At 43.0% G+C, this 27,830-nt stretch overlaps 1 protein-coding gene across 1 annotated transcript in view; it reads right to left on the bottom strand.

The window, feature by feature from the left end:
* The window catches only part of MEGF6 (multiple EGF like domains 6), a 2,184,612-nt gene that overhangs the window by 315,456 nt on the left and 1,841,326 nt on the right, over positions 1–27,830 (bottom strand). Inside the window, exon 26 of the mRNA XM_044062967.1 lies at positions 22,860–22,991. Coding sequence (XP_043918902.1) covers positions 22,860–22,991 — 132 coding nt within the window. The remainder of the gene's footprint in view (positions 1–22,859; positions 22,992–27,830) is intronic.

The raw sequence follows: 27,830 nt of genomic DNA, 5'->3' as shown, positions 1-27,830 counted from the left end.
ATGTACCTCACACGACATCTACAACAACTGGAAAGGACACAGAAATACCTCACAAAGAGGATTACTGGCCTCAAACAGATGCCCTATGCAGACCATGTCAAAAAACTCCAGCTTTACTCCACCGTATATCGCCTACTCAGAGGCAATCTCTGCCTAACATACAAAGCTATGTCAAACGCAGAGCTTTTGGACATGCTCCACTTAAAGAAATCCCAATCCCTCTGAGCTACACGCTCTAGGGACCTACACCTTGTCACTACAATAAACAGAACATGCTGGACGGATAGATTCCTGTCCCAGAGACTTCCCATACTCTGGAACAGACTACCTATCTATGTCAAACAGAGTTCCTCATTAGCACTCTTCAAGAAAAATCTTGATGACTGGATGGGAAATAGGAAATTCACCTGGGGGATCACTTCTGTGGCTCTGCTTGACAGGGGCACAGGAAAATAATTTTCTTGGGTGGCGAAAGCCAGGGTACCTTTTTGGCTAGGCTTAAATAGGCCCTAGGGCCAATAGCCTAATACCTACCTATGAACCTATGAACCTATGAACCTATGAGCTGCTTCCTGTAGTCAAGGGTTTGATTTCGTCAGCCTCCATTTGCCTAATTGTATGACTATGAGCTAATCATTTAACCAGATATTGCTCCCAGGCAGAGTCCGAGTCTGTAAAAAGGTCCATGTGGATTGGTGCTCTACCCTATTCAACAAATACATACATATATCTACAGAGAGAAAGAGGGAGAGAGAGAAACAGATGGTGCAAATGTTTCCACAATGGTGCATGAATATAAAAATTAATATCCACAAACAAACAATTCCAGCATGCAAAATAAAGCCCAAAAAGTATGTGATCACACTGACGAAGCTTGATTAAGTGAAACTGGTTTGTGAGTTTTCAAAGTCGGAGGCCTAATAAAGCCTGCTTTATTGGACATTATTTTGCATGCCAGAATAATTCCTTGCAAAATCGCATTTATGTATCATTGAAATGTGTATTGTCGACCCAGGTGTTGATGGGTTTTTGTCAATGTGTATTGATGTAAGGCAGGTTGGCATTTCCATGGATGTAATAGTGGATACACACACACACACACACACACACACACACATATATATATATATATATATATATATATATATATATATATATCAATATATAAATGATGTAAATAAAGTCAGCAAACCCCTTTTTTCCATTTTCTAGAGGGGGTGGGATGTTGCATCAACTATCATTTCTTTCGATTCAATGCTACTCTCCTATTGTCATGCCTGACTGTCACAGATCTTCAGTCACACCATCCATCTATCTCTTTCACTTTTGTCTTCTTCACCAAATTGTCTTTTGATTTCCTTCACATGTAACCAACCCAGTATAGTCTGTTCTCTTTGACTATCTCTGCAACTGCAGGTACTTGTGTCTCTGATGTCCTTATTTCTTAGTCTACCCCACAGTATGCAACTTACCATAAATCTGATTCACTTCATCTATATCATCTCTAGCTTCCTCAACTGCTTTTCCTTCACTCCTCAGGTCTCTGTACCATACAGTAGTGATGGTTTTACCATTGTTCTGTACACCTTGCTTTTCAGCTTTTTTGACATTCTTCTGTCACACGGGTCTATATAGTTTCAGTGAAAAACCTATTTGTCAAATAACTATTTGTCGAACCCTCTCTTCATCAAATGGCCATTTCATTGAACTTTTTCACAGGGAAAAGCAACGGTTGGCCATCATCAGGATTTTTGCTCTTTCCCCACTGTAGTGCACTCTCCGAGTTGGTATATTTAGTTGGGGGGGGGGGATTTTAATTTTTAGAGTTTAGTGATGGGCGCTAGGTTGGAAGGCCATTTCTTTTCCCAGTTCAATGAAACATCCGTTCAATGAACCCAACAAAAAAGAAGTTATGTACTCTCCATAATGTTCCATGTGTGTTGTCCGTCTCGCTGTTCATTCTTACAATGATGGGTTTGTAGACGATTCTCGGCTCTGACTCAGCCGAATACCTAGTTGAAAGTCTCAAACCTGGCTTGTGGCAAGACGGTATCCCACAATGCAGTGGTGTAATACCCCAGATCTTGTTTGCTGCTACTACTGAATGATATGTACACTATATACATATATACAAATATATCTATCTATCTATATATATATATATATATATATATATATATATATATAAAATATATATATATATATATACACACACACACACACACACACACACACACACACACACACACACACACACACACACACACACACACACAGACACACAGACACACACACACATACACACACACACACACACACACACACACACACACACACACACACACACACAAATATATACCATACCTAATAGAAGGTGAAACAAACTGAAACAAAGAGTAAAAACATCCACCAGGTCCACAAGGAGTCTTTGGTAAGGGGAGGAGGGAGGGTTCATAAGAATGAATGGTGGAGCCCAAATGGAAAACCTTTTCAATTTGCTAGAATACAGTTTTCTAGTGGAAGCTTTATGAGAGGACATTAAATAGAAGTTATGTCCTTACCATAACGTTCCATGCGGAGTGTTCATCTCGCCTTTGTTCTTACACCTGGGTTGAGCCGATCCTCGGCTCCATGTCGCTTGGCAAAGCTCTGCATCGAGAAGAAGCTCGAGACCAACCTAACTCCCACAATCCCCCTCTGCCTTTACCTCAGATCTAGTTTGCAAGCAAACCAGCAGTCAACAGAAGAGAGCATAACACATTCATGCCAAACAAGAATAAACATAGCTAAAAATACATAGCCACAACAACTGTTCAAGGCAGAAGCAGGAGAAACAAACCAGACACCTAAACTGGACGTTCTTCCTGAGGGTGGGAGGGTGGAATGTAAGAACAAGGTGAGATGAACACTCCACATGGAACGTTATGGTAAGGAAATAACTTCTATATGTGAGAGTGTTCAATCTCGCCGTTTGTTCTTACACCTGGGTAGCGTCCCTAGCTCCATGTTCCTGAGGAACTCAGGGGAGAACGTTCCTGGGCACAGTGGAACCAAAGGTTGCCCTGTCCCTAGAAATTCTGTCTACTTTGTAATGAGAAATGAATGTATGTGGTTTAGACCAAGTGGCAGCTGCACAAATAGTGTCTAACGGCAGGCGGGCTGCATGAGCCAGGGATGTAGATACTGATCTTGTAGAGTGCCCTTTGGGCTTGAGAGGTAAAGTTTGTTCAGAGGCAGTATAAACTAACTAAGTTTGCAGATGACTGCAAACTAGGAGGTATAATCAAAATTCCTAACGATGTGGACATCCTACAAAAAGGCCTCACTGAAAGAGATGCCTGGTGTCAAAGCCATGGCCTCAAGCTCAATGCCAAAAAGTGCATTGTCATCCCCTTTGGTAAAAACTCTGTACCCATGAACTACCACATAGGTGGTAGTCTACTTAACACTGAAAGTGTGATAAGAGACCTTGGGACACAGGTGGACAGTAGTCTCTCCTTTGATAATCACATCACCACAGTGGTCAGGAAATCCTTCTACGTGGTACACCTCATCACAAAAGGTTTCTCATCCAGAAAAAAAGAGGTTGTTGTTCCCCTCTACTCATCACTCATTAGACCCATTATATAGTACAACACCCCTTTTGGTATGTACCTCACACGACATCTACAACAACTGGAAAGGACACAGAAATACCTCACAAAGAGGATTACTGGCCTCAAACAGATGCCCTATGCAGACCATGTCAAAAAACTCCAGCTTTACTCCACCGTATATCGCCTACTCAGAGGCAATCTCTGCCTAACATACAAAGCTATGTCAAACGCAGAGCTTTTGGACATGCTCCACTTAAAGAAATCCCAATCCCTCTGAGCTACACGCTCTAGGGACCTACACCTTGTCACTACAATAAACAGAACATGCTGGACGGATAGATTCCTGTCCCAGAGACTTCCCATACTCTGGAACAGACTACCTATCTATGTCAAACAGAGTTCCTCATTAGCACTCTTCAAGAAAAATCTTGATGACTGGATGGGAAATAGGAAATTCACCTGGGGGATCACTTCTGTGGCTCTGCTTGACAGGGGCACAGGAAAATAATTTTCTTGGGTGGCGAAAGCCAGGGTACCTTTTTGGCTAGGCTTAAATAGGCCCTAGGGCCAATAGCCTAATACCTACCTATGAACCTATGAACCTATGAACCTATGAGCTGCTTCCTGTAGTCAAGGGTTTGATTTCGTCAGCCTCCATTTGCCTAATTGTATGACTATGAGCTAATCATTTAACCAGATATTGCTCCCAGGCAGAGTCCGAGTCTGTAAAAAGGTCCATGTGGATTGGTGCTCTACCCTATTCAACAAATACATACATATATCTACAGAGAGAAAGAGGGAGAGAGAGAAACAGATGGTGCAAATGTTTCCACAATGGTGCATGAATATAAAAATTAATATCCACAAACAAACAATTCCAGCATGCAAAATAAAGCCCAAAAAGTATGTGATCACACTGACGAAGCTTGATTAAGTGAAACTGGTTTGTGAGTTTTCAAAGTCGGAGGCCTAATAAAGCCTGCTTTATTGGACATTATTTTGCATGCCAGAATAATTCCTTGCAAAATCGCATTTATGTATCATTGAAATGTGTATTGTCGACCCAGGTGTTGATGGGTTTTTGTCAATGTGTATTGATGTAAGGCAGGTTGGCATTTCCATGGATGTAATAGTGGATACACACACACACACACACACACACACATATATATATATATATATATATATATATATATATATATATATATAAATATATAAATGATGTAAATAAAGTCAGCAAACCCCTTTTTTCCATTTTCTAGAGGGGGTGGGATGTTGCATCAACTATCATTTCTTTCGATTCAATGCTACTCTCCTATTGTCATGCCTGACTGTCACAGATCTTCAGTCACACCATCCATCTATCTCTTTCACTTTTGTCTTCTTCACCAAATTGTCTTTTGATTTCCTTCACATGTAACCAACCCAGTATAGTCTGTTCTCTTTGACTATCTCTGCAACTGCAGGTACTTGTGTCTCTGATGTCCTTATTTCTTAGTCTACCCCACAGTATGCAACTTACCATAAATCTGATTCACTTCATCTATATCATCTCTAGCTTCCTCAACTGCTTTTCCTTCACTCCTCAGGTCTCTGTACCATACAGTAGTGATGGTTTTACCATTGTTCTGTACACCTTGCTTTTCAGCTTTTTTGACATTCTTCTGTCACACGGGTCTATATAGTTTCAGTGAAAAACCTATTTGTCAAATAACTATTTGTCGAACCCTCTCTTCATCAAATGGCCATTTCATTGAACTTTTTCACAGGGAAAAGCAACGGTTGGCCATCATCAGGATTTTTGCTCTTTCCCCACTGTAGTGCACTCTCCGAGTTGGTATATTTAGTTGGGGGGGGGGGGGATTTTAATTTTTAGAGTTTAGTGATGGGCGCTAGGTTGGAAGGCCATTTCTTTTCCCAGTTCAATGAAACATCCGTTCAATGAACCCAACAAAAAAGAAGTTATGTACTCTCCATAATGTTCCATGTGTGTTGTCCGTCTCGCTGTTCATTCTTACAATGATGGGTTTGTAGACGATTCTCGGCTCTGACTCAGCCGAATACCTAGTTGAAAGTCTCAAACCTGGCTTGTGGCAAGACGGTATCCCACAATGCAGTGGTGTAATACCCCAGATCTTGTTTGCTGCTACTACTGAATGATATGTACACTATATACATATATACAAATATATCTATCTATCTATATATATATATATATATATATATATATATATATATATATATATATATATATATATATAAAATATATATATATATATATATATACACACACACACACACACACACACACACACACACACACACACACACACACACACACACACAGACACACAGACACACACACACATACACACACACACACACACACACACACACACACACACACACACACACACACACAAATATATACCATACCTAATAGAAGGTGAAACAAACTGAAACAAAGAGTAAAAACATCCACCAGGTCCACAAGGAGTCTTTGGTAAGGGGGAGGAGGGAGGGTTCATAAGAATGAATGGTGGAGCCCAAATGGAAAACCTTTTCAATTTGCTAGAATACAGTTTTCTAGTGGAAGCTTTATGAGAGGACATTAAATAGAAGTTATGTCCTTACCATAACGTTCCATGCGGAGTGTTCATCTCGCCTTTGTTCTTACACCTGGGTTCGGAGCCGATCCTCGGCTCCATGTCGGCCGCTTGGCAAAGCTCTGCATCGAGAAGAAGCTCGAGACCAACCTAACTCCCACAATCCCCCTCTGCCTTTACCTCAGATCTAGTTTGCAAGCAAACCAGCAGTCAACAGAAGAGAGCATAACACATTCATGCCAAACAAGAATAAACATAGCTAAAAATACATAGCCACAACAACTGTTCAAGGCAGAAGCAGGAGAAACAAACCAGACACCTAAACTGGACGTTCTTCCTGAGGGTGGGAGGGTGGGAATGTAAGAACAAAGGTGAGATGAACACTCCACATGGAACGTTATGGTAAGGAAATAACTTCTATATGTGAGAGTGTTCAATCTCGCCGTTTGTTCTTACACCTGGGTAGCGTCCCTAGCTCCATGTTCCTGAGGAACTCAGGGGAGAACGTTCCTGGGCACAGTGGAACCAAAGGTTGCCCTGTCCCTAGAAATTCTGTCTACTTTGTAATGAGAAATGAATGTATGTGGTTTAGACCAAGTGGCAGCTGCACAAATAGTGTCTAACGGCAGGCGGGCTGCATGAGCCAGGGATGTAGATACTGATCTTGTAGAGTGCCCTTTGGGCTTGAGAGGTAAAGTTTGTTCAGAGGCAGTATAAACAAAAATAATACAATCAGAAAGCCATTTGGATAGGGTTCGTTTTGTAACTGCCATACCCTTCTTGCTGTCTGAGAAGGCTACAAAGAGCTGGTCTGTTTTTCTGTGATCCTTTGTTCTGTCCAAGTAAAATCTGAGTTGTCTATGAACATCTAACTTGTGTAACATATATTCCAACTTATTGGAGTGGTTTTTGAAAAGGGTGGGGAGTTCAATGGACTGATTAATATTATTAACGGAACAAACTTTGGGAAGAAAGGATGGATTAGTGCGAAGAGATACTCTATCAGGGTGAAAAATCAAATAAGGATGTTTAACTGAAAGAGCTTGAAGCTCAGATACCCGCCTGGCCGATGTGATAGCCACCAGAAAAAGGATCTTCCATGAAAAAAGGCTGGTTCAAAAGGTGGTAGCATCAGCTGTGACAAAAGAAGGTTCAAGTTCCAAGGTGAAGTAGGACTTCTAACTGGTGGTCTAATATGGAAAGATCCTTTTAGAAAGGCCTTACAAAGTCTGTGAGCCATAATAGGAGCCCCACTTTCTCCCACATGAAAATTTGATATGGCAGCTAATTGCACTCTCAAAGTGGCAGGAGAAGCCCCTTGGTGGAACAGTTCGGTTAAAAACTCCAAGACCTTATTCAGAGGAGCTATTACGGGATCCAATTGTTGTGTAGTTGCCCAGTGCACAAAACGCTTCCATTTACTAGTGTAAATCTTTGTAGTGGAAGCTTTATGAGAAGCCACCAGGATATTTTGAACTGCAGGGGATAGAAGATCAAACCTGGCTAAGAAGGGAAGCGGAGCAGCCAAGCTGCTAGTCTGAGGGAGAGAAGCGACGGGTGGAGAGCCCCTGACGAGTGGGTCAGTAGATCGAGCTCTGGGTCCAGGATCCAGGGTTCCCACATTTGGTGTGCCAGAAGAAAGGGAAACCAGATTTGATGAGGCCAGAATGGGGCAATGAGGATAATTGTCCTTTGCAGGTTGCTGGCTTTCTGTAGAAATTTTGAAATCAGGGGAACAGGAGGAAAAGCGTACAGGAGACCCAGGGGCCAATCGTGAACCAGAGCGTCCCTGGGGACTTCCCCTGGAGGGGGTAATAGGGCAAAATAGCTTCTGCATTTGGCGTTCATTGGAGACGCAAACAGATCGCAGGAAGGCTGGCCCCACTTGCGAAATATTTCCTTCGCAACTGACTGTTTGAGGGACCACTCATGAGGTAACAGGATGGCTCTGCTCAACCTGTCCGCTTAGATGTTGGATAACCCCGGGATGTGCGTTGCTATCAGAAAGCGACCCGTGGACTCCACCCATTGCCAGATTCTCATGGCCTCTCTGCATAGTTGGTAAGACTTGGTTCCCCCTTGCTTGTTTATGTACCAGACTATGGACATGTTGTCCGTCTGGACTTCAATTGTCCCTAGAGGAAGAAGGGGAGCAAAGTGTTGCAACGCTAGAAACACTGCCCTCAACTCTAGAACATTGATGTGCAGATTGTATTCCAAATTGGTCCATTCGCCTTGGACTGTCTGTCCCTGAAAGATGCCCCCCCACCCTATCAGGGAAGCGTCCGTGGTCACCGTTGCTGTCGGCGTGGGCAGCACAAATGGTCTTCCGCTGGAAAGATTGCAAGTCCGGAGCCACCAAGCCAGGTGTGATTTGCAGATGTTTGTGATGTGAATTTCGTGTGTCAGGGGTAACTTTTGGAACGACCATTGTGCAAACAGTAGCCATTGAAGAACTCTCACGTGCAGCCTTCCCAAGGGTATCGCAATGAGAGAAGCTGCCATGAGACCCAAAACCTTCAGAACCAGTTTCGCTGGGGATTTTCTGGATGATAGAAGAAGAGATATATGGTTTTGTAGGGAGGCTATCCTTTCTGGAGGAAGCCTTAGAATTAAGCAACGCGTATCCAGTTCTGCTCCTATGAATGAGATATGCTGTGATGGCTGTAGTAAAGATTTTTCGAAATTTACGGAAATTCCGAGATGAACACAAAGTTGTAGCATGTAATCCCTGGCCTGAATCAGTTGACGCTCGGTGGTGGCAGAAACGAGCCAGTCGTCCAGATACGGAAACACCTGGAATCCCAGGCGTCTCAAGTGAGACGCTACCACTGCCATACATTTGGTGAAAACCCTGGGGGCTGAGGTCAGACCAAAGGGCAGGGCTCGAAACTGAAAATGACTGGCTCCCAGCCGGAAGCGCAAGTGATCCCTGGACACCCTGGCCATTTTGATGTGGTAGTATGCGTCCTTTAGATCTATTGAGCACATCCAGTTGTCCTTCCGTAAAAATGGAAGGATCGATTGAAGTGTGACCATCCGGAACTTTTCTTTCTTGATGAAGGTATTGAGCTTGCTTAGGTCCAGAATTGGCCTCCAGTCCCCTGTCTGTTTTGGAACTAAAAAGAACCATGAGTAAGTTCCGAATCCTCTTTGGTCCGCTGGGACTGGTTGGATGACTCTTTTTTCTAGCAGATTTGAAATTTCTATAGCTGCAGGACCTCGCAGATGGGGCGGCACATCTGGGAGTCTTTTCTGTGGAATTGGGGGCAATAGGAAGGGAATTCTGTAGCCCCTGGTAACAATGCTTTTTACCCAATTGTCTGATGTAAGATTTTGCCAGGCCTGAGGGTATAAAGCTAAGCGACCCCCGACTGCCTCCAGAGCAGGACAGTCGGGCCTCCTCTCAGGAGTGCTGGAAAGGTTTCCCGGGGAGTGTATCCCTGTCACCTTGGTTTTGCGGACCCCCTCTGCGGCGAGGGCGACGTCTTCCACCTCTGCCACCTCCTCTGCCTCTAGAGGGGGCATCAACCTCTGTGCCTGGGAAAGAACCTTGGGGTTTTCGAAACCACATTTTTCCACCACGTTGCCCTTTGGGGTACGGTCTGGATGGGGTGGAAAAATGGACTCCGACAGCAGACAGAGTCTTTCCCTCTTGCTCACACCGGGTAAGGGTCTCCTTTACTTTGGGGCCAAAGAGAGTGGCACCATCAAATCGGGCGTTAGTAAAGGAAGACTTGAAGGCTTCCGCAAATGAACATAAGCGCATCCAGGATTGTCGACGAAGAGCAATCGCTGAAGCTGCTGCCCTACTCGATCCTTCGGCTGCGTATGAGATCAGCCTCATGGACGAGTTTGCAATAGATGTAAGGGTATTGAGATGTGCTGTAACCTTCTCTGAGACAGCAGCATCTGTAGTACCCTGGAGGGTATCTCCCAACTCTTTGATTAGATCCCTCTGTAGCCGTGTGAAGTGGATCAAATAGTTCAGGGATCGCATAGAAAAAGCCGCTGAACTAAAAATGTGCTTCCCATACCTTTCCATAGTCCTAGAATCTCTGTTAGACGGATGGACAGATGAGGAAGATTCAGACATCTCCTTTTTCGTGGCCGCTGCCACCACCATAGCGTCCACTGGCACTCCCTTTGTCAGATAAGCCTTATCTTGGGGGGCAGTAATATATTTGTTAGTCTTTCTAGGGACTGGCTCCACTGTGTCAGGTGTCTCCCATGCCCTTCGAGCAATCAGGTCCATCAACTCAACGAAGGGCGGAGTGACCCAGGAGGAGGAAGGGCGAGCACTGAATGCCTTCAGCAAGACTGACTCATCCTCAGAAGGGGGAAGGGATTGCCAATCACCTCTCTGTTTTAGGATCTCCAGGATGTCAGAAAAGGAGACATCCTCTGAGGGTGACTTTGGGGACCCTTCTGACTCATCTAAGTCAGTGTCCGATGTCAATGATTCTTGTGGAGAATCTAAGTGTCTCCTCTTACACAATCTTTTCCTCGGAACTTCCTCGGGGGGGGCATCTGAAGAAGCCTCCGAGGAAGACGGGGCACCCTCTAGGGGTGGCTGAGACACTGGTGCTCGATGCTTAGATGTAGCCGTGGGTGCAGAGGAGGATAATGGACCTTTATGGGAAGGAGAAGCTGTTTCTGCTGAAGTGGTTGTCTGAACAGACAACACCTTCCTCATGAGTTCGAAGTCCCCCGGGTCCCGAGTCGAGGCATCCCCCGGTTCCGAAGAAGTCAGAGGAATTCCTGAGACAGGCACCGAAGGCATCGACCCCGAGTTCGGAGCTGAGTCGATCCGAGCCGAGGCCCCGAGAGGGAGCGTCGGAACCGAAACATTGGTCCTACTCTCAGTCCCGGACCCAAGGATGGATCTTCGGCTCCGAGACTCCAGTACTGGATCCGACGGAGTCAAGGTGAAAGGTACAGACCGAGAAAAAGCCGGTTCCAGCACCGAGAGCTCCACAATCACCAGATCAGCCTCTCCCGGCTCCGAAGACTGGATAGGCCTCGGAGGAGGAACAGGTGGAGATAAGGGAAGGCCTTCGAGTCTCGACACCAACTGGGAGGAGACAGAGATGAGTTTGGACAAGGCTGTATTCTCCATCAATTTCTGCACCACGCGGTCTACATCGGTGTCGGAGAGGGGCCTGGAAGAACGCGTCGAAGGAATCGAAGACGGAGCCGACCTCAAAAGTGCAGGAGGAGGAAGCTCCGTCACCGGTTCCAAGACTCGAGGCTCGGTAACTGACAACAGTTCAACACTCGGCCCCGAAGTCTGTGGAACTGGTGATCGAACTTTGAATGAAGAGCTCGGAGCCGATGACTTGGGCTCCGACGTCTTTGATTCCTTCGAGGATTTAGATGCCTGGTCTGAAGCAACCAGAACCTCTTGGAATGCAGGCTTCAAAAGGCCCCTATCCATAAGTTTCCTGCGCCTATCTGTCATGACCCTTCCACTGAAAGAATGACAAATGGAGCAGTCTTCTTGCAGATGGAGAGGGCCAAGACAGTAGACGCAGGAACTATGATTGTCTGTGACAGACATCTTCTGTCCACATTGGCACCGTTTGAAGCCTGATTTAGCTTTTTCTGACATGTTAACAAAATCAATCCAGAAAACAGTGAAATAACTAGTACTAAATGTCCAATCCAGTAAAAGTTGTCAAATCCAGTAAAATTTGTCAAATCCTGTTAATAAAGTCACATCCAATAGTCAACTCCAGTAAAAGTTAAGGGTGGGGTAGGCCCCGAGGGAAAAACTCAAATAAGTATATAAAAATTATATACGGAACCGAGAAACCATCGATACACTACTCACACACACACACAGTCAACTCTAGAGAAGTTTTTATACCAAAATAATACAAGAAATATACGAAATAATCAATCTTAGCTTTGAGGTGGTCCAAGCTCATCAAAAAGATGCGAACGTTGCAACGGCAAACTAGATCTGAGGTAAAGGCAGAGGGGGATTGTGGGAGTTAGGTTGGTCTGGAGCTTCTTCTCGATGCAGAGCTTTGCCAAGCGGCCGACACGGAGCCGAGGATCGGCTCCGAACCCAGGTGTAAGAACAAACGGCGAGATTGAACACTCTCACATGATATGTTTAACTGTAGGAGTGAAATTGTGAAGCCTGACTAAACTGGGAAGTGGAGCAGCCAAGCTGTCAATTTTAGGGTGTGGAGAGAAGGACGAAGCTCCCCTGACATATGAGTCAGCAGATCTGGCACTGGGTCCAGAGTCCAAGGCTTCTCCTGAAGATGAGGCCAAAGGAAGGGGAACCAAACTTGGCAAAGCCAGTAAGGAGCAATGAGAATTATCCTGCCTACCGAGTACTGTGCTTTCTGAATGACTCTGGGTATGAGAGGAAACGGAGGAAAATCATACAGAAGTTCCGAGGGCCAATCGTGAGCAAGTGTGTCTTGGAGGGGGGGGGATAAGGGTAAAGTAGTTGCTGCACTTGGCATTCATGGGAGTGGCAAAGAGATCACAGCAAGGCTGACCTCATGTTTGGAAAATCATTTCCACTACATTCTGATTGAGAGACCACTTGTGAGGCATTAAGATTGCTCTGCTCAGCTTGTCCGCTATCACGTTGGACTTTCCCAGAATTAGCATTGCTATTAGAAAGTGCTAGGAAGAAACTGCCCATTGCCAAACTCTTAGGGCCTCTTGACAAGGGGGGTAAGATCTGGTTCCCCCCTGCTTGTTTATGTTCCAAACCACAGACATACTGTCTGACTGTATTGCAATTGTACCTAGAGGGAGAGAGTCGTGAAGTGCTTGCAATGCAAGAAGCACTGCTCTCATCTCTAGGACATTTATATGCAAGTGAGCCTCATGTTCTTGCCATGTATCTTGGACTGTTCTTCCCAGATAATGCCCCCACAGCCTATCTGGGAAGCGTCCGTGGTCATTGTAGCTATGAGTTGATATGGAACAAAGGGTCTCCCTATGGTCATATGAGTGGAGTGTATCCACCATCTTAAGTCATTCTTGCATGATTCCATTTTATTCTGATCAGGTGAGACATGGGAAGCTCTTGAAGTGACCATTGGGAGAACAACAGCCATTGAAGGATCCACGTGTGCATTCTGGCAAGAGGGACCAGTGTAATCATGGAAGCCATTGTTCCTAGTAATCTTAGAATTATCTTTGCTTTCACTTTGGTCTTGGGAAGGAGGTGAAGTATTTACTGTCTGAGTGCTATAACTCTTTCTGTTGGAAGACATGCTACCATACAGGAGGTGTCTAGGTCTGTGCCTATAAATGTAATATGTTGACAGGGCAACAAGCAGATTTTTGAAAGTTGACTGTAATACCCAGCTGATTGCAAATGTCCAAGGTTAGAACCCTGGCTTGTTGGTGTAGATGCTTGGTGGTGGCAGGAAGGAGCCAGTCATCCTAGATGCCTCAGATGAGCTGTGACTACTGCCATGCATTTGGTGAACACTCTGGGGGCTGTAGTGAGACCAAAGGGCAGAGTTTGGAACTGGTAATGACTGGCTCCTAGCCAGAAGTGTAAGTACCTTCTTGATGTCCTGTCTATTTTTATGTGGTAGTAAGCATCTTGAAGGTCTATCGAGCACAACCAATCGTCGTTCCCTAAAAAGGGAAGTAAAGACTGCAGTGTCACCATTCGGAACTTTAACTTCTTTACAGATTTGTTTAATTTGCTTAGGTCTAATATGGGCCTCCAGTCCCCTGTTCTTTTTGGCACCAAAAATAATCTTGAGTAAGTTCCAAATCCTATTTGGTCTGTGGGGACTTCTTGGATGATTCTTTTGTGGGGTAGTTGCTTGCTCCCTTAGACTGGGTGGAACATCTGGATTGTTCTGGTCTTTGGAACAGGATTGAAAAATGGGATGGAGTATCCTCTGGATATTATTTTTAGTACCCATTTGTCTCTTGTGATAGTTTGCCAGGCTTCTGGGTACATGGATAAACGTCCCCTGACTGCCTCTAGAGTAGAGCAGTCGGGCCTCTTTTCAGGAGCGCTGATAAGGTCATCTGGGAAAGGAATCATGGTCACCCTGGTTCTGTGGGCCCCCTCTGCCTCTAGGGTGGTGTTCATCATTATTGCCTCCCCCTCTGTCCCTGGGGAAGGAATCACCCCGTGCATCCTGGAAAACTCTCTGAGATCTTTTGAACAACATTTTTCCACTCTTTTGGGTTTTAGGATAAGGTCTTGAAGGTACAACTCCAACAGCAGAGAGAGTTTTTCCTTCCTGCTCGCACCGGGTTAGAGTGTCTTTTACTTTGGGTCCAAAGAGTGAGCAACCATCAAAAGAGATGTTAGTAAAAGTAGACTTAAAGGGCTCCACAAAATTGCACACGCGCATCCAGGAGTGTCTCCTAAGGGAAACTGTGGAACCCACTGCTCTGCTCGCTCCATCTGCTACATAGGATATGAGCCTCATGGAGGAGTTGACAATGGAATTTAAGGTAGACAGTTAGGAGGAGACCTTCTCATTCACCCCCGCAGCTAATGCACCTTGTAGAGTATCTTCTGGCTCTTTCAGGAGATCTCTTTGTAGTCTTGTAAAGTGGGATAGGTAGTTCAGCAATCTGAGTGAAAATGTCACTGACAAAAAGACACACTTCCCATATCTATCCATCATTCGAGAGTCTTTATTCGGAGAATGAACAGATGAGGAAGTCTCTGCAAGTTCCTACTTGGTGGCTGCTGCCACTACCATAGCATCTACGGGTACCCCCTTAGTGAGGAAATGCTTACCCAAAGGAGCTGACAAGAATTTATTTGGCCTCCGAGGGACTGATTCCATTGTGTCAGGTGACTCCCATGCCTTTCGGCTGACCAGGTCCATTAGCTAATCGAAAGGCGGAGACATCCAGGAGGCTGAAGTCTGAGACCCAAAAGTCTTCAGGTACACTGACTCCTCATCAGAAGGGGTGGTGGCCTGCCAGCCACCTCTCTGCTTCAGGATCTCTAGAATATCTGCAAATGAGATATCATCAGAGTATGACTGTGGGGACCCTTCCGACTCATCGAGGTCAGTGTCTGAAGTGACGGACTCATCTGGGGAGTCTACATGCTTCTTCTTGCAAGTTCTCTTCCAAGGTGGCTCCTCAGAAGATTATTCTGGGGAGGCCTCGGAGGAGAGGTTTTCGCCTAATGGGGGATCCTGAGGCCCTGGATCTCTGCTGTTCTGTGGAATGGGTGGTGCCGAGACAGTGGCCTGTGCCTTAGGGGACGAGTGCTAGTATCCCTCTGTGGTGCTGAATGGGTAGACAACACACTCCTCATCAGCTCAAAGGCAGATCCCGCCAGCTCCGAAGACTTTCTCGGCTCCATGGGGACAGAGAAAGGCACCAGAAGCAATGAGTTCAGACCCGAGGCCGATGTGGGAGCCAAGCTAACCCGGGCCGACACTCCAAGGGATAGACTCGGCACCGAAGATTGGGGCTGACTGGGGAACCCTGGCTACCAGACTCTCCAGACAGCACCGACAGAGTCGGAGCAGAAGTCGGCTCCGTGAACACTGAAGGGGGTCTCGGAACTGAAGGATCTACAGTAAGCAGTACCAAGCACTCTGGTTCCGAAGGTCCAGCTTAGTTCGGAGGAGGAAAAACAGTGGGTAAAATTGGTACAGTAGGCTCTGAGACCAAATGGGTCAGAGCAGAGGATAATTTAGTCAGAGCTGGTGACTACAGGAGTCTGCGCACCACCCGTTCCACATCATCGTCCAATAAGCTACTGGTGGACTTGGAAGATAGGGATGGAGAACGAGACCTGTGCAGAATTGGAGAGCTCAGTGTGGGAGAGACCGGTGAAATATCCAAGGACCGGCTCTGAGTAGAGGTATCTTGTGGCTTCGAGGACTTAGGAGCCGATGTACCAGGCTTGTCAACTAATATGACCTGCAATGACTCCGAGGACTGTGGAGCCGAGGAGGTAGTAGCCTTAGAGATTTTTGGTAGCTTGACTGGAGGCTCTGACTGAGCTGATGCTGCAGGTGAATGTCTTTTCTGGGATTTTTCCTTTTTGGAAATAGGAGAAGAAGAAGAGGAAGAAGAACTATGGATAACTTCCTCAAAAGTTGGCTTTAAGAGCCCTTTCAGGATCAGTTAGTTTCTCCTTTCTTGAAGTACTCTTGCACTGAAAGAGTGACAAAAGGTGCAGTCTTCTTGTAGGTGAATAGCACCAAGGCAATAGACACATATAACAATCTGTGATGGACATTTTTTTGTGAGCACTTCTGGCCTTTTTTAAAACCCGAAGGCTTATGTTCCCTCTCTTTTGGGTCTTTAGACGTAGTTAAGATAAGACCGCAAAAACAACAACAAGAAAATTTAGCAATAAACTATTGAACTGTTAAAGCTACACTAGGAAACAGACAACCAGGGATAAAAAAAATAGGGTCTCTAACTTAAATGGTCCTATTTTCCAGACAAGACAACAATAAACTACAAGCCCTCTAACTTAAACGGGCGAATAGCTCTCTAACTTAAATGAGCTATTAATAAAACTAACAGACAGAACCACAACCACTACAAGGGATACCAATAGGCCTAGACAGCGAAGGCAAAAGCAGCGCCAGAGGGGATAAAACTATCACTATCTATCTGTAATGCAAGAAAATGCACAACAAATTAAATATAATTGAGAAATAATCTATCTATTATCAAATATAACAGTATAGAGGAGAAATTTTGTCACAACTTAGCCACGGCCAAGATGAGAGCATCCAACCTCGTAAAACGGCAAACGAGATCTGGAGAATTACACCAATGCATTGTGGGATATCTTCTTACTACAAGCCAGGTTTGAGACTTTCAGCTATGTATTCGGCCTAGTCGGAGCCGAGAATCGGCTCTGAACCCATCACTGTAAGAATGAAGGCGAGATAGGACAACATAACATCATCCATTTCTGTACCATAGATTATTATAGATTATTACTAGACTAACTGCCCTTGTGGGCCATTTAAACCTAGCCATAAACTGAAAGCACAAGAGGTTCCACTGGAGATTTGAAAACAGATCATTGGATTCATAGTCCAGAGCTCTATCCATTACACCATGGTACCACTTTCTCCATTCTTTTTATTGGCTTTGTTCTTGGAATACGTTCTGCTACTTTAAAAGTATAATATTTTGCATGGTTATTACTATCTTGCTTAAGGATCTGCATCCAAAATCCCACTCTCTCTCTATTTCTTGAACTTCTCACTTGCTTCATCATCATCTCTTTCCACTTAAAATAATATTCGTCTGCTTGTATTATGCATATGATCCTTATCTGTGTAACTCTAAAATATCGCTTCAAATCAGGTCATCCTAAACCACATTGTTCTATTGGAAGGATCAACATATCACACTTATCTGTTGCACTCCTTCCTTCCCAGATAAATTCCTTCAATTCTGCATTAATTATTGCCCACAACTTCTCCTCAGGTTGATACAAGTATGCCTAAACCATACACAAGATTAAAGGGACTAAAACATTTTCACTGCTTGTATCTTACTATCCATATCCATAAAAATAAAGTTTCCAGTTACTTAATTTTTGTGTTATCTTTTGTTTAGTCTCCTCCCACATATCCTTAGCTTCCATAATAGCAGCCTTTTTAATCCATACTCCATTTTATCATGTCGCAATAAATATGGATATTGCTGAAGAAATTTGCTATAACCTTTATTTTATCTTCATTAATTTTATATCCCAAAAAGAATTGAAACTGTTTCAAAATGTGCCACAGAACTGAGATCTTCTTTTCTGGATTTATCAAGTATAAAATAATACCTCTGCAAATAAAGTCAGATTTTGTTGATTACCATACCGATTATATCTCTATATTTCTGAGTCCATTAGTTTCTTCACCAATGGTTGTAAATATAAAGCAAACAACCAAGGAGAAAAGACCCCTGCCAAGTTCCTCTGTTCAAATACAGCTTCGATGAAAGGAACCTTCCCACTTTAATTCTTGTCTTTGATCGTTCATATATCTTTCTAATTAACCTTATTCTTGTATTAGATAATGCAAATGCTTCTGATGCCCTACTAATAAAAACCCAGCTTGCTCTTGCAAATGCTTTCTCCGCATCAAGATCCACCAAAACAGAGGTATTTTCTTACATTCTGCTTCCCTCTGGATCATCATTGTTCTATTAATGCTGCCAAATGTTTGCCCCCCACCTACACACACACACAAAACTGCACTGACCCATATCTATCAATTTTGGCAACACCTTTGCCATTCTTTTAGCTAGCATAGACATAAACACTTTAGAATCAAGGCTTAAAATTAAAATGGACTATACAAAGCTGGGTCTAAAGGGTCTTTGCCATCTTTAGGAAACACAAGCACCACAGCTTTCTTGCAAGATGTTGGTGGTTCCTCTCCTTTTAAAATACTGTTAAAATCTTACAGATCTTTATCACTTTCTTCTCTCAACTTCCAAACTTCCACAGGAATACCATCTGTTCCTGGAGACTTGCCTGCAGACTGGTTATACATCACTGTTTTTATCTTGTCACCTTCTATCTCAACTGTTAGCTGTTAAGCTCTGTCTACCTCTAACCTTGGCATAATTAAGTCCTCCATAAATATCTCCATTTCTGCTCTTTCTTGATTTCCACATTTATCTACTTTATACAGCATTGCTATTTGCACTCTGCATTTTATTAATATAATTGCACTCTAAATTTCTTAATATAAATATCTTATTCTTCCTTATCCTTCTGTCTTTGCTTTGCAACCTGATAGAGTTTCTTTGTGCTACCTGCTGAGTCACTTTTCAGAAGCTGGTAGAGTGCTTCTGATGCCTTGCTCTACGCTCTTGCAACTGCTCTGTTAGCCTGTTTGTTAAGCAACCGGTATTCCTTCTTAGTCTGGTCTGTCTATTCTAACTTCCACTTTTTCCTGCTCTCTTTCTTTCTTCTGATGACTTCCTGGACTTCTACATTCCATCACCAGCTACAGGCCGCATATCTGTTCTATAGTCCTCACACATGCTGTTTTGAGGCTCTGATATTATTCTTGAACTTCATCTATTTCATTTTCTTCCTGAGTTTCTACAGACCTGAGTATCTTCCTTGAACACTTATGCTTTATTATGTATCTACTTATTTATTTGTTTTATTTACTGGGAAAGTCCGACTGGGTATACCCATTTTCAGCGAGGCCCTTGGAGAAAAGCTCCATTTGTTTACATCGTGTTATACTTTGTTCCAGTTAAACACAGAGTAGTTACATTTCTACTTATGTTTATACACATACAGTAGTCACATTTATACATTCCAAGAATTTACAGCTGTAGAAGTTACTAAAAAGAAAGCCCATGTGCAACTTAGTGGATTGTACAGGCAGCAGTTATATATAAAAATTGTTTTGTAATTTCAGTGAGATGTTGAGAGTATTCTGTTTAAGTAGAATAATTGGAAAGTATTGTATGGTGACTCTCCAGTCAACTTCCAGGTCTTCAGCCTAGTCTCTGTTGACCTTACAGCCTTTTCTAACCACTGCTTGCAGATGATTGTGGCAACTAGTGGTTTATGCTGTAGGCTGGTTGTTTCACTGGAGATGTCTTTACAATCACTGATTCTACCCCAGTGCCCTTACCTTACCAGGAGGAAGTCTACCCGATTTGTATGTTGGCTACTCTTGTATGTGACCTTGTGACTTTGTGTCTTGCTGAACTATGTGCTGGCCACCATTAAGCCATTTGCCAGACAGAAGTCTAGAATGGCCTCTCCTTCTTTATTCCTGTTGCCCTATCCACTTGGACCCAGGCAGTACTCATAACCTCTTCTGTCTGTCCTGATTTGTGCATTCAGGTCACCCATTATCAGCACAAATTTAAGCTGTTCTGATTAATCTATAGATCCTGCAACTGCTGCCTGAATGCATTCTTTTCCTCACTACCACAAATTTGCTGTGAGGCACAGGTTGCGATTATGAATACTGCCTTATCCTTACAATGAAGTCTGTTTGCCATGCATCTATCACTTATTCTGATGACAGCCCTCACTTTCTTAAGTCTCTTGCTCACCACAATTCCCACACCATTTCTAGTTTGTCCTCTCCATGAGTAGTAGTCTCTGGATCCCAGGCCAAGTTGCTTTGCTACACTGCCCTTCCATCTTGTCTCCTGGATACAGATGATGTCCAGCCTCCTCCTTACCATCCTGTCATTCACTTGCAAGTTAGGTCCTGCCAGTGAAACTATACTGACTATCAATCCTTTGTTCATGTTTGGGAAGTTGATTGGTTTTACATCCAATTTTCCCTTAACAGTGCTAGCCCAGGTAACCTAAGATGGGTGACTGGACACCAGTGGGCCAACAGCTTATTGACCCAGGGAATCTGGACTTTACAGCAAGCACATACTGGCCAATAGGGGCACAAAGACCTCTCCCACTAATAGCATGGTTCTAGGCATAGGTCAGAGTAGGCCTGGTTCTTAACTCACTTTTCACTGGCAAATACCCATCCTCATTTTAGGCAGTATTAGTCAATGTGACCAAAACACCTAGAGACAATTTTTATGCAATTGAGTAGTTAGCACTGACATGATGTGCAGTCTGTGATCCATTCTTCTTTTATTTGGAGGTTTCTGTGCACCAAATTTGATGCCAAAAGCAATTGGTCTATGCAACTCTTCTCCTTACAGGCACCATCTAAAGTCTGTGCTGCTACCCACAGCTCTCTTCTTGGGTGAATATGAGGTGGAAACACCTGGTATACTTACGAGAGGTGGGAGGAACCCCACAGAGACAGAGAGAGAACATGCAAACTCCATAAGGGCATTGGCTAGAACCTTGTAAGTGTGAGTGTGTGTGTGTGTGTGTGTGTGTGTGTGTGTGTGTGTGTGTGTGTGTGTGTGTGTGTGTGTCTGTGTGTGTGTGTGTGTGTGTGTATATATATATATATATATATATATATATATATATATATATATATATATATATATATATATATATATATACGATATATATATATATAAATATACGTATATATAGGTTTATAGTTTAGTACTAAGCTAACTGCCCTTGTAAGCCATTTTAAGCCTAGACAATTATCCCTTGTGAGACTCAAACCCCATACCTTGTGTTTATAAGGTAAACACCTTAACCATTAGGCCACCCTCCCAACCCATATATATAGATATACATACATATATATACATGTATATATATATATATATATATATATATATATATATATACATATATATATATATATATATATATATACGTATATATATATATACATATATATATATATATATATATATATACACACATACACACACACACACACACACACACACACACACACACACACACACACACACACACACACACAGAATGTTTATTGTGTACATTTGTACCACCAGTGATTAGAAAGGCAGTGTTTTCCTGCATGTTACCTTAAGTAGGCTATACTTATTGAATAGTGCAATCAACTAACAGAGGCTAAAATACCTGAAATGGAACAGAACCAACACTCTGATGACTGACTGGGGACATTTTATTAAGAAGGTAAGATATGAAATAAAACAACATACAAATACAATGAGAAAAAAAGGTGAGACAATATGAGAAATACAAGGACTCACTTGATATAGCTACAGAATAAACATTACAAAGATGAAGAAGTTGCAAGAGGAAGTTAAAGGTATACAGCAAGAAACAGAATATTTATTAGTCAAAAAAGACAAGTTAAAGCAGAACTGATGAATTCATTTTTGACTTTCTTACTTCTAATGTCCTACCTCAATTGATCACAGACTATACTAGACTAAACTTTAAATTCAAAAATATCTCATCTCAAAAACATCTAATTACAAAATATCAACAACATCTAAGCACATCCAAAACCAATATTTTTTGCAGGGGCTTGCCACCCCTGAAACCTCACACTTGCTGGTAATTACACTGTACAACAGTAGGGAAAGGGCATAAATCCTTTTCTAGTATAACACTGATTGGAGGCAAGCTCTTCAATTTGATTATAGTAAATACTGCAACAATGTCTACTGAAACAGTAAAATGATTGAACAAATACCATCAACTTGGTGAAAACTACACAGTTTATGAAAAGACTGATTATGTTGTGGCAACATTTTTTTTTTATTTGTATAGCCTAATAAGATTGACTGAATATGACCTTTAACCTGCGAGGACATCTGTGGTCTGATTAAGTAAGCCCTGAGTGCTTGTTTTGAAGTATAAACCAGTAAAGATCTGTTACTTTTGATTATGGATGCAAAGGATAAGAACGTTTTTTTTAATCTTTCCAGAGCTGTAGCTGCACAACGAATAGCACACACTCAGAATCGTGGGTACACTACAGAATTACAATGTCATCTACTGTACTTGTTAACAGCTTCCTGACAACTGTTTTACTTCCAAGTTTTACTGGCCTGAGGTCATCTCCAAGAGTTGGGAACAGCATTTTGGTCAGTCATGGACTTACCTGGCCAGCTACTATTTTTGTATGCATGCTGACACTGACAGTTTCTCTACTGCAGTCCCTCGCAGATGTAAATACTAGCAAATCTTAACAAAATAATCTTAACAAAATAAAACAGCATGTTACACTAAAAGTGCATATCTAACAGAAAGGCAATCATGGATGAATTAAATAAGGTTTCAAATTAGGTAAATGCTTACCAAGTAGGCAGTTATTTCCATAGTAACCAGGTGCACAAACACATTCACCAGTAACTGGATTACAGTGCTGATTTACTCCTGGACATTGACAGACCTGATTACAGTTTTCTCCATATGTTCCTGGGAGACAGACTAAAAGAGGCAAAGGGATAAAAGGAAACATAGTAAGTGGCAGGCAAAACTACATCAGTTGTACTGCTTCTCAGCAGCCCACAGTCACTGTATCTGCTGTGTAGGAAATATTGGATTCCCCTCTTCCTTCACAAAGAACAGCAATGTGTAATTAAAAATTTTTAAAGGGAAATACAAGTTTCTCAAAAGCAGGAGAAGAATGACTATTGTAAGAAAGAATATGCATTTATATTGTACAATGTAGTAGATGACAGCAAAATGGTTTACTCCAGCTTTTCTAGAATAATTGTCTTATACTCAGTGAATTAATTACGTCAGCAAAGAAAGTCTACTGGATTAATAATCATAATTTAAGAAAATAATTCATTTTATTTAGCTATGCAACAGTTTCCAAAGATACAGGGTCTAAATGTAGTTTGAAAGGCAGCCAGAAGGTTGTTGTTGGCTAGTAAAACCTTCAATAAGCTGTAATATCAAAAACAACTGTACTAAGGAAGCCTTTATTAAAATAAATACATGCAGACTTTTGGCTTCTACCCTTTCTTCACAGATACAATTTAAAAATACAATCTGCATGCCACATGCATTACAATAAAAAGAAAAAGAAAAAAAAAAAAACAATAAAACTCAACAGAACTGATTGTCTGATGTTCAACAACTTAAAATGTCATGAGCTTCCTAATTCTAGGATACATACTTTTGTCTAACATAAATTCTGTCATTTAATCCCATCCTACAATTTGCAATTAAATAGCAATGCCATGCCATTAGGTTTATCAACTAGATTCACACCCACAAACAGATGTCCTTTTTAAGTGCAAAGAAGCCACTTACTGCTGTGTAATAGTTTGCTTTACCAAGTATCATGCTGATTTGAGTCATAGGTTTGAGAACTCTAAATCATAGGCGGACAGGATGTAGGTAAACATAACTTAGAATGTGCAGAGAAGGTGCAGGCTGTTGGGGACTTAATCACTATGTGCATTATGTGAGGGAGTAAGTCAAAAAAGAGTTTTATAACAGAAAAGAAAGGAGATCAAAGTGCTGCCCAATACAGAGACAAATCAGAGAAGAGATTAACAGTAGGACGAACAAAATGAGAGGAGGGGGTGGAGACTGATGGCAATACCAGAAGAGGGAACCAGGAATGGACAACAGTAGTGACTGTTTGTGTGACTGGCATATAAGGGATGGGAGAGGGATTGGATTCAGTAAGGGAAGAAAGGTAGTTGACAAAATGACTGGATATTGTGCAATGCAATATATGTTGCAGGCTATAAGGGTAGGGATGAAACCAAAAAAGTAAAGCCAGGATGAGGACTTAGAAGATTTTGGTGGATGGAGAACTTCATCTGCAAAGGAATTAAGAGTCACAAGATAGACCAGCTGGCAGTGAAGATGGCTTCTGAACTGAGACATAGTAAGATGTAGGTGGCTGAGCAAAAGTGATCACCAAAGGAAAGAGGTAGATGCATACTATGCTTTGAGATGACTGCAATCAGGGTCATGGAAGTGACATAAGCAAGAAAGGATAGGAAGTGGGAGGAAGCAGTGACAGAAATGTTATCTGACCAAAAGCTAGCACAAAGAAGAAGCACAGAACTGGTTGTGGCATTGGACAGGAGTGAAGGGCATAGGATTGGTATGAAGATTAGGAAGGCCTGGTAAAGATACACCAGATTTGTATTATGGACAGGCTCCATTTTAGCCAAGAAGTGATAGGAGTGCTCATAGCTGGGTTGGAAAGCTGCATCTCCACAAATATACCATTAACTTTAAATATAATGGGAATTTACAGAAGAACAAGAAAGGAGTAGGTACTTTGGAACTTATACATGGAGAAAACAGACAGATGACCAAACAACAATGACTAGGTGGATGATTAGGAAGTATTACCTTGCACTGCAGAACCTGCTGATATCACAGAAACATGGGCCAATGACAATAAGGAGTGAAACAAGAAGTGCCATGGTGCAGGTAGTTTACTAATGACAGAGTGGGGGGTGGAAAGAGTATGTCACCTATATATGCAATGTGAAGTCCAGGAGGAGGAGGAATAATAATAACAATATAAGGGGGTTAGCCAAGTGAGTGTTAGAACCTAGAGTATGTGCCCTGGTGCTTATAGGTTCATAGGACGATACTAGAATATTGGCCTGGAATCCCTAATAAACCAAGCCAATAGTTTTGCCCATGTTCCCACAAAGTCAACACCTGTTTCCCCTGTCCAACAGGGACACAGGTGGGATCCCAGGAGTGTATTTTGGGTTTCCCATCCAGTCGTTCAGGTTCCTCTTAAAGAGGGCTAGGAGGTACTCTGCTTGACATTAAGAGGGAGTCTATTCCATAGATGGAGGAGTGTTTGGGACACAAATCTATCCCGCCAACAAGTTCTACTAATGTCACAGACCAGGTTGAGGCCTTGCATGTGGGTTGAGTGCAGCAACTCCATCAAGGCTGGGTCTGAGATACCCTTGCATTCCAGACACAGGTCACATCTGAGCAGTCTGTACGAGACTGAGTAGAGGGACAGGGCTTTTAACCTATATGTATAGGATAGGTGTTGGGAGACCCAGGATTTTCCTGGTCAGGAACCTCTGTGGTCTCTCCAGCTGCTGCATGTGCTTGGCAAGGTACATGCCTAAGGGGGCATGGGACTCGATAATTGGTCTGATAAGGGAGGAGTACAGGGATGTTATGACCTCCTTGTTCCTGAATGAACTACCCTGACTTATGAGGTGGGCCATATAGAAAGTCTTCTGCATAATGGAGGCAACGTGGTGTTCAAACATCAGGTTGCTATCAACCTGGGTGCCCAAGTCCTTCACAATTGATTGCATGCTTATTACATCATTATTAATATGACAATTAGTGGAGACACCAATTTCCCTAAAGGGGATAATGGTGCATTGCTTGGCATTCAGTTTGAGGCCATGCTTCTGGCACCAGTCATTAGCTTTGGTAAGGCCCTCTTGGAGAATGTCCACATCACTAGGGGAAGTTAATTCAGTGCCCAGCTTGCAGTCATCTGCAAACCTGGTCAGCCACAGACCACTGGTTTTGCTTGCACCTCAGAAAAGTATATCCCAAACAGTAGAGGCCCTAAGACCAATCCTTGGGGTATGCCACTCGTTATGGGTCTACCACTAGAGGTGGCTTCCTCTCTTTTGACTGAGTGGGTTCTATCAGTGAGCCTGTTAGCTACCCATCTGGTAACATATGGGTTGATGCCTAGCTGGGAGAGTTTATCTATTATGCCCAAGTTGGGAATAGTGTCAAAGGCTTTGGCTATGTCAAGGAAGGCAGTGTGCACTCTCTTCCCTTCATCCATGGCTTTTGTGACTGTTTTGAAAAGGTCGACCAAGTTTAACAGGCATGATCTCCCTTTGACAAAACCAAACTGTGGGGGGGGGTCAAGCATTTGGAGGTTGCCAATGTCATTGTTTATAAGGTCCATAATAATGCATTCCATGGCCTTGCAGATCAGACTAGTTAGGCTGATGGGCCTATAATTGCCTGGGTCAGTAGACCATGTACGTTTGTATGGAGGGATGACCAATGGCTGTCCTCCATTCAGCTGGGACTAAGCCGGTGCTCAGGCTTTGGTTGAATAGGGTGCCTAATGGTGCTGAGATCTCATACCTGAGTTCATGTAGGATGCAGCCAGGGATGTTGTTGAGTCCCATGGAGGCTGTATTTTTTAGCCTTTAAAAGGGCATTAAAGACCTGCTCCTTGGTGATGAGGGGAGGGGGCAGGTGCTGGGGATGTCTTGGTTTACTGATGAGGGGGACAGGAGGGTGAAGATTTCACTGAATGTGTCTGCCAGTAGGTTGGCTATATTTACGGTGTTTGTGTATGTGATGTTCTTGAGCACCAGTTCAGAGCAGATTTGAGTGTTACCTTTAAGACTGCAGATGTAAGTGAAGAAAGCCTTGTGATTGTCCTTAGTGGATATGGCCAATTTGGACTCAAAGTTAGCCTTAGAGGATTTCACCAGTGACCTTGTTTGCTTGTTCAGACAAAGGATAGATTGCTTCCAATTTGGCACTTGCTCCTTGGTCCTGGATAGCAATTTTATCCTTTTATTATAGAGTTTGTTTATTACTGTTGTCCACCAGACAGGTTTACTCTTCCTTGAGGAAGATGATTTGGTCCTGTCAGGTTTTGCTGAGTCCATGCAGTTATGTATGTGCTCATATAGCTTTTTGGTGTAGGCTTCAACATTAGTGCTAGTTCCAACTGAAGGGGTGGTGGCTGTGAATCAGCTTATAGCAGCTCTCAGGAGATTGTAGTCAGCTTTGGAAAAGTTTATTTGTTTGACCCTGACTGGGGGGAGGGGTAAGGGTAGATGGTGACTTTGAAAGTGATTGCCTTATGGTTGGATCTTACCAAGGAGAATGACACTGTAGGGGTACTACAGTGGCTACTCATGTTGTTTAATACCAGGTCTTGGATATTGTCACCTCTCGTGGGGGTGTCGACCAGCTGATCCAATGTACTGACATTGACAAAGTCGAGGAATCTCTGGGCATTTGTGTTTGGACTAGAATTGGTCTTCCACTCTATGAATGGGTAGTTAAAGTCACCCAGGATCAGGGTAGAGGCTTGAATCTTGATGGATTCAAGTAAGTCCAGATAGGTGGAGTGGGTGTCCTGAGTTATGGCTGGGGGTCTGTTGCAAGCTATGATTTGAATAGGTGTTTTGTCAACAGTTAACTGCACTTGGAGTGTGTCCCATGTGTCATACTGTCTGACCAGCCTGGAGGTGTGTATGTCTTTGATAAATACTGAAACTCCAACTTCTTTGGCTTTGTAGCCCTCTGTTTGGGGTCTGAAAG

The sequence above is a fragment of the Protopterus annectens genome, chromosome 2.part1 (genome assembly GCF_019279795.1).
Source record: "Protopterus annectens isolate FY-2018-M chromosome 2.part1, PAN1.0, whole genome shotgun sequence".
Lineage (NCBI taxonomy): Eukaryota > Metazoa > Chordata > Ceratodontiformes > Protopteridae > Protopterus > Protopterus annectens.
The sequence above is the reverse complement of the archived record's forward strand: the minus strand, read 5'-3'. Positions and strand labels throughout refer to the sequence as shown.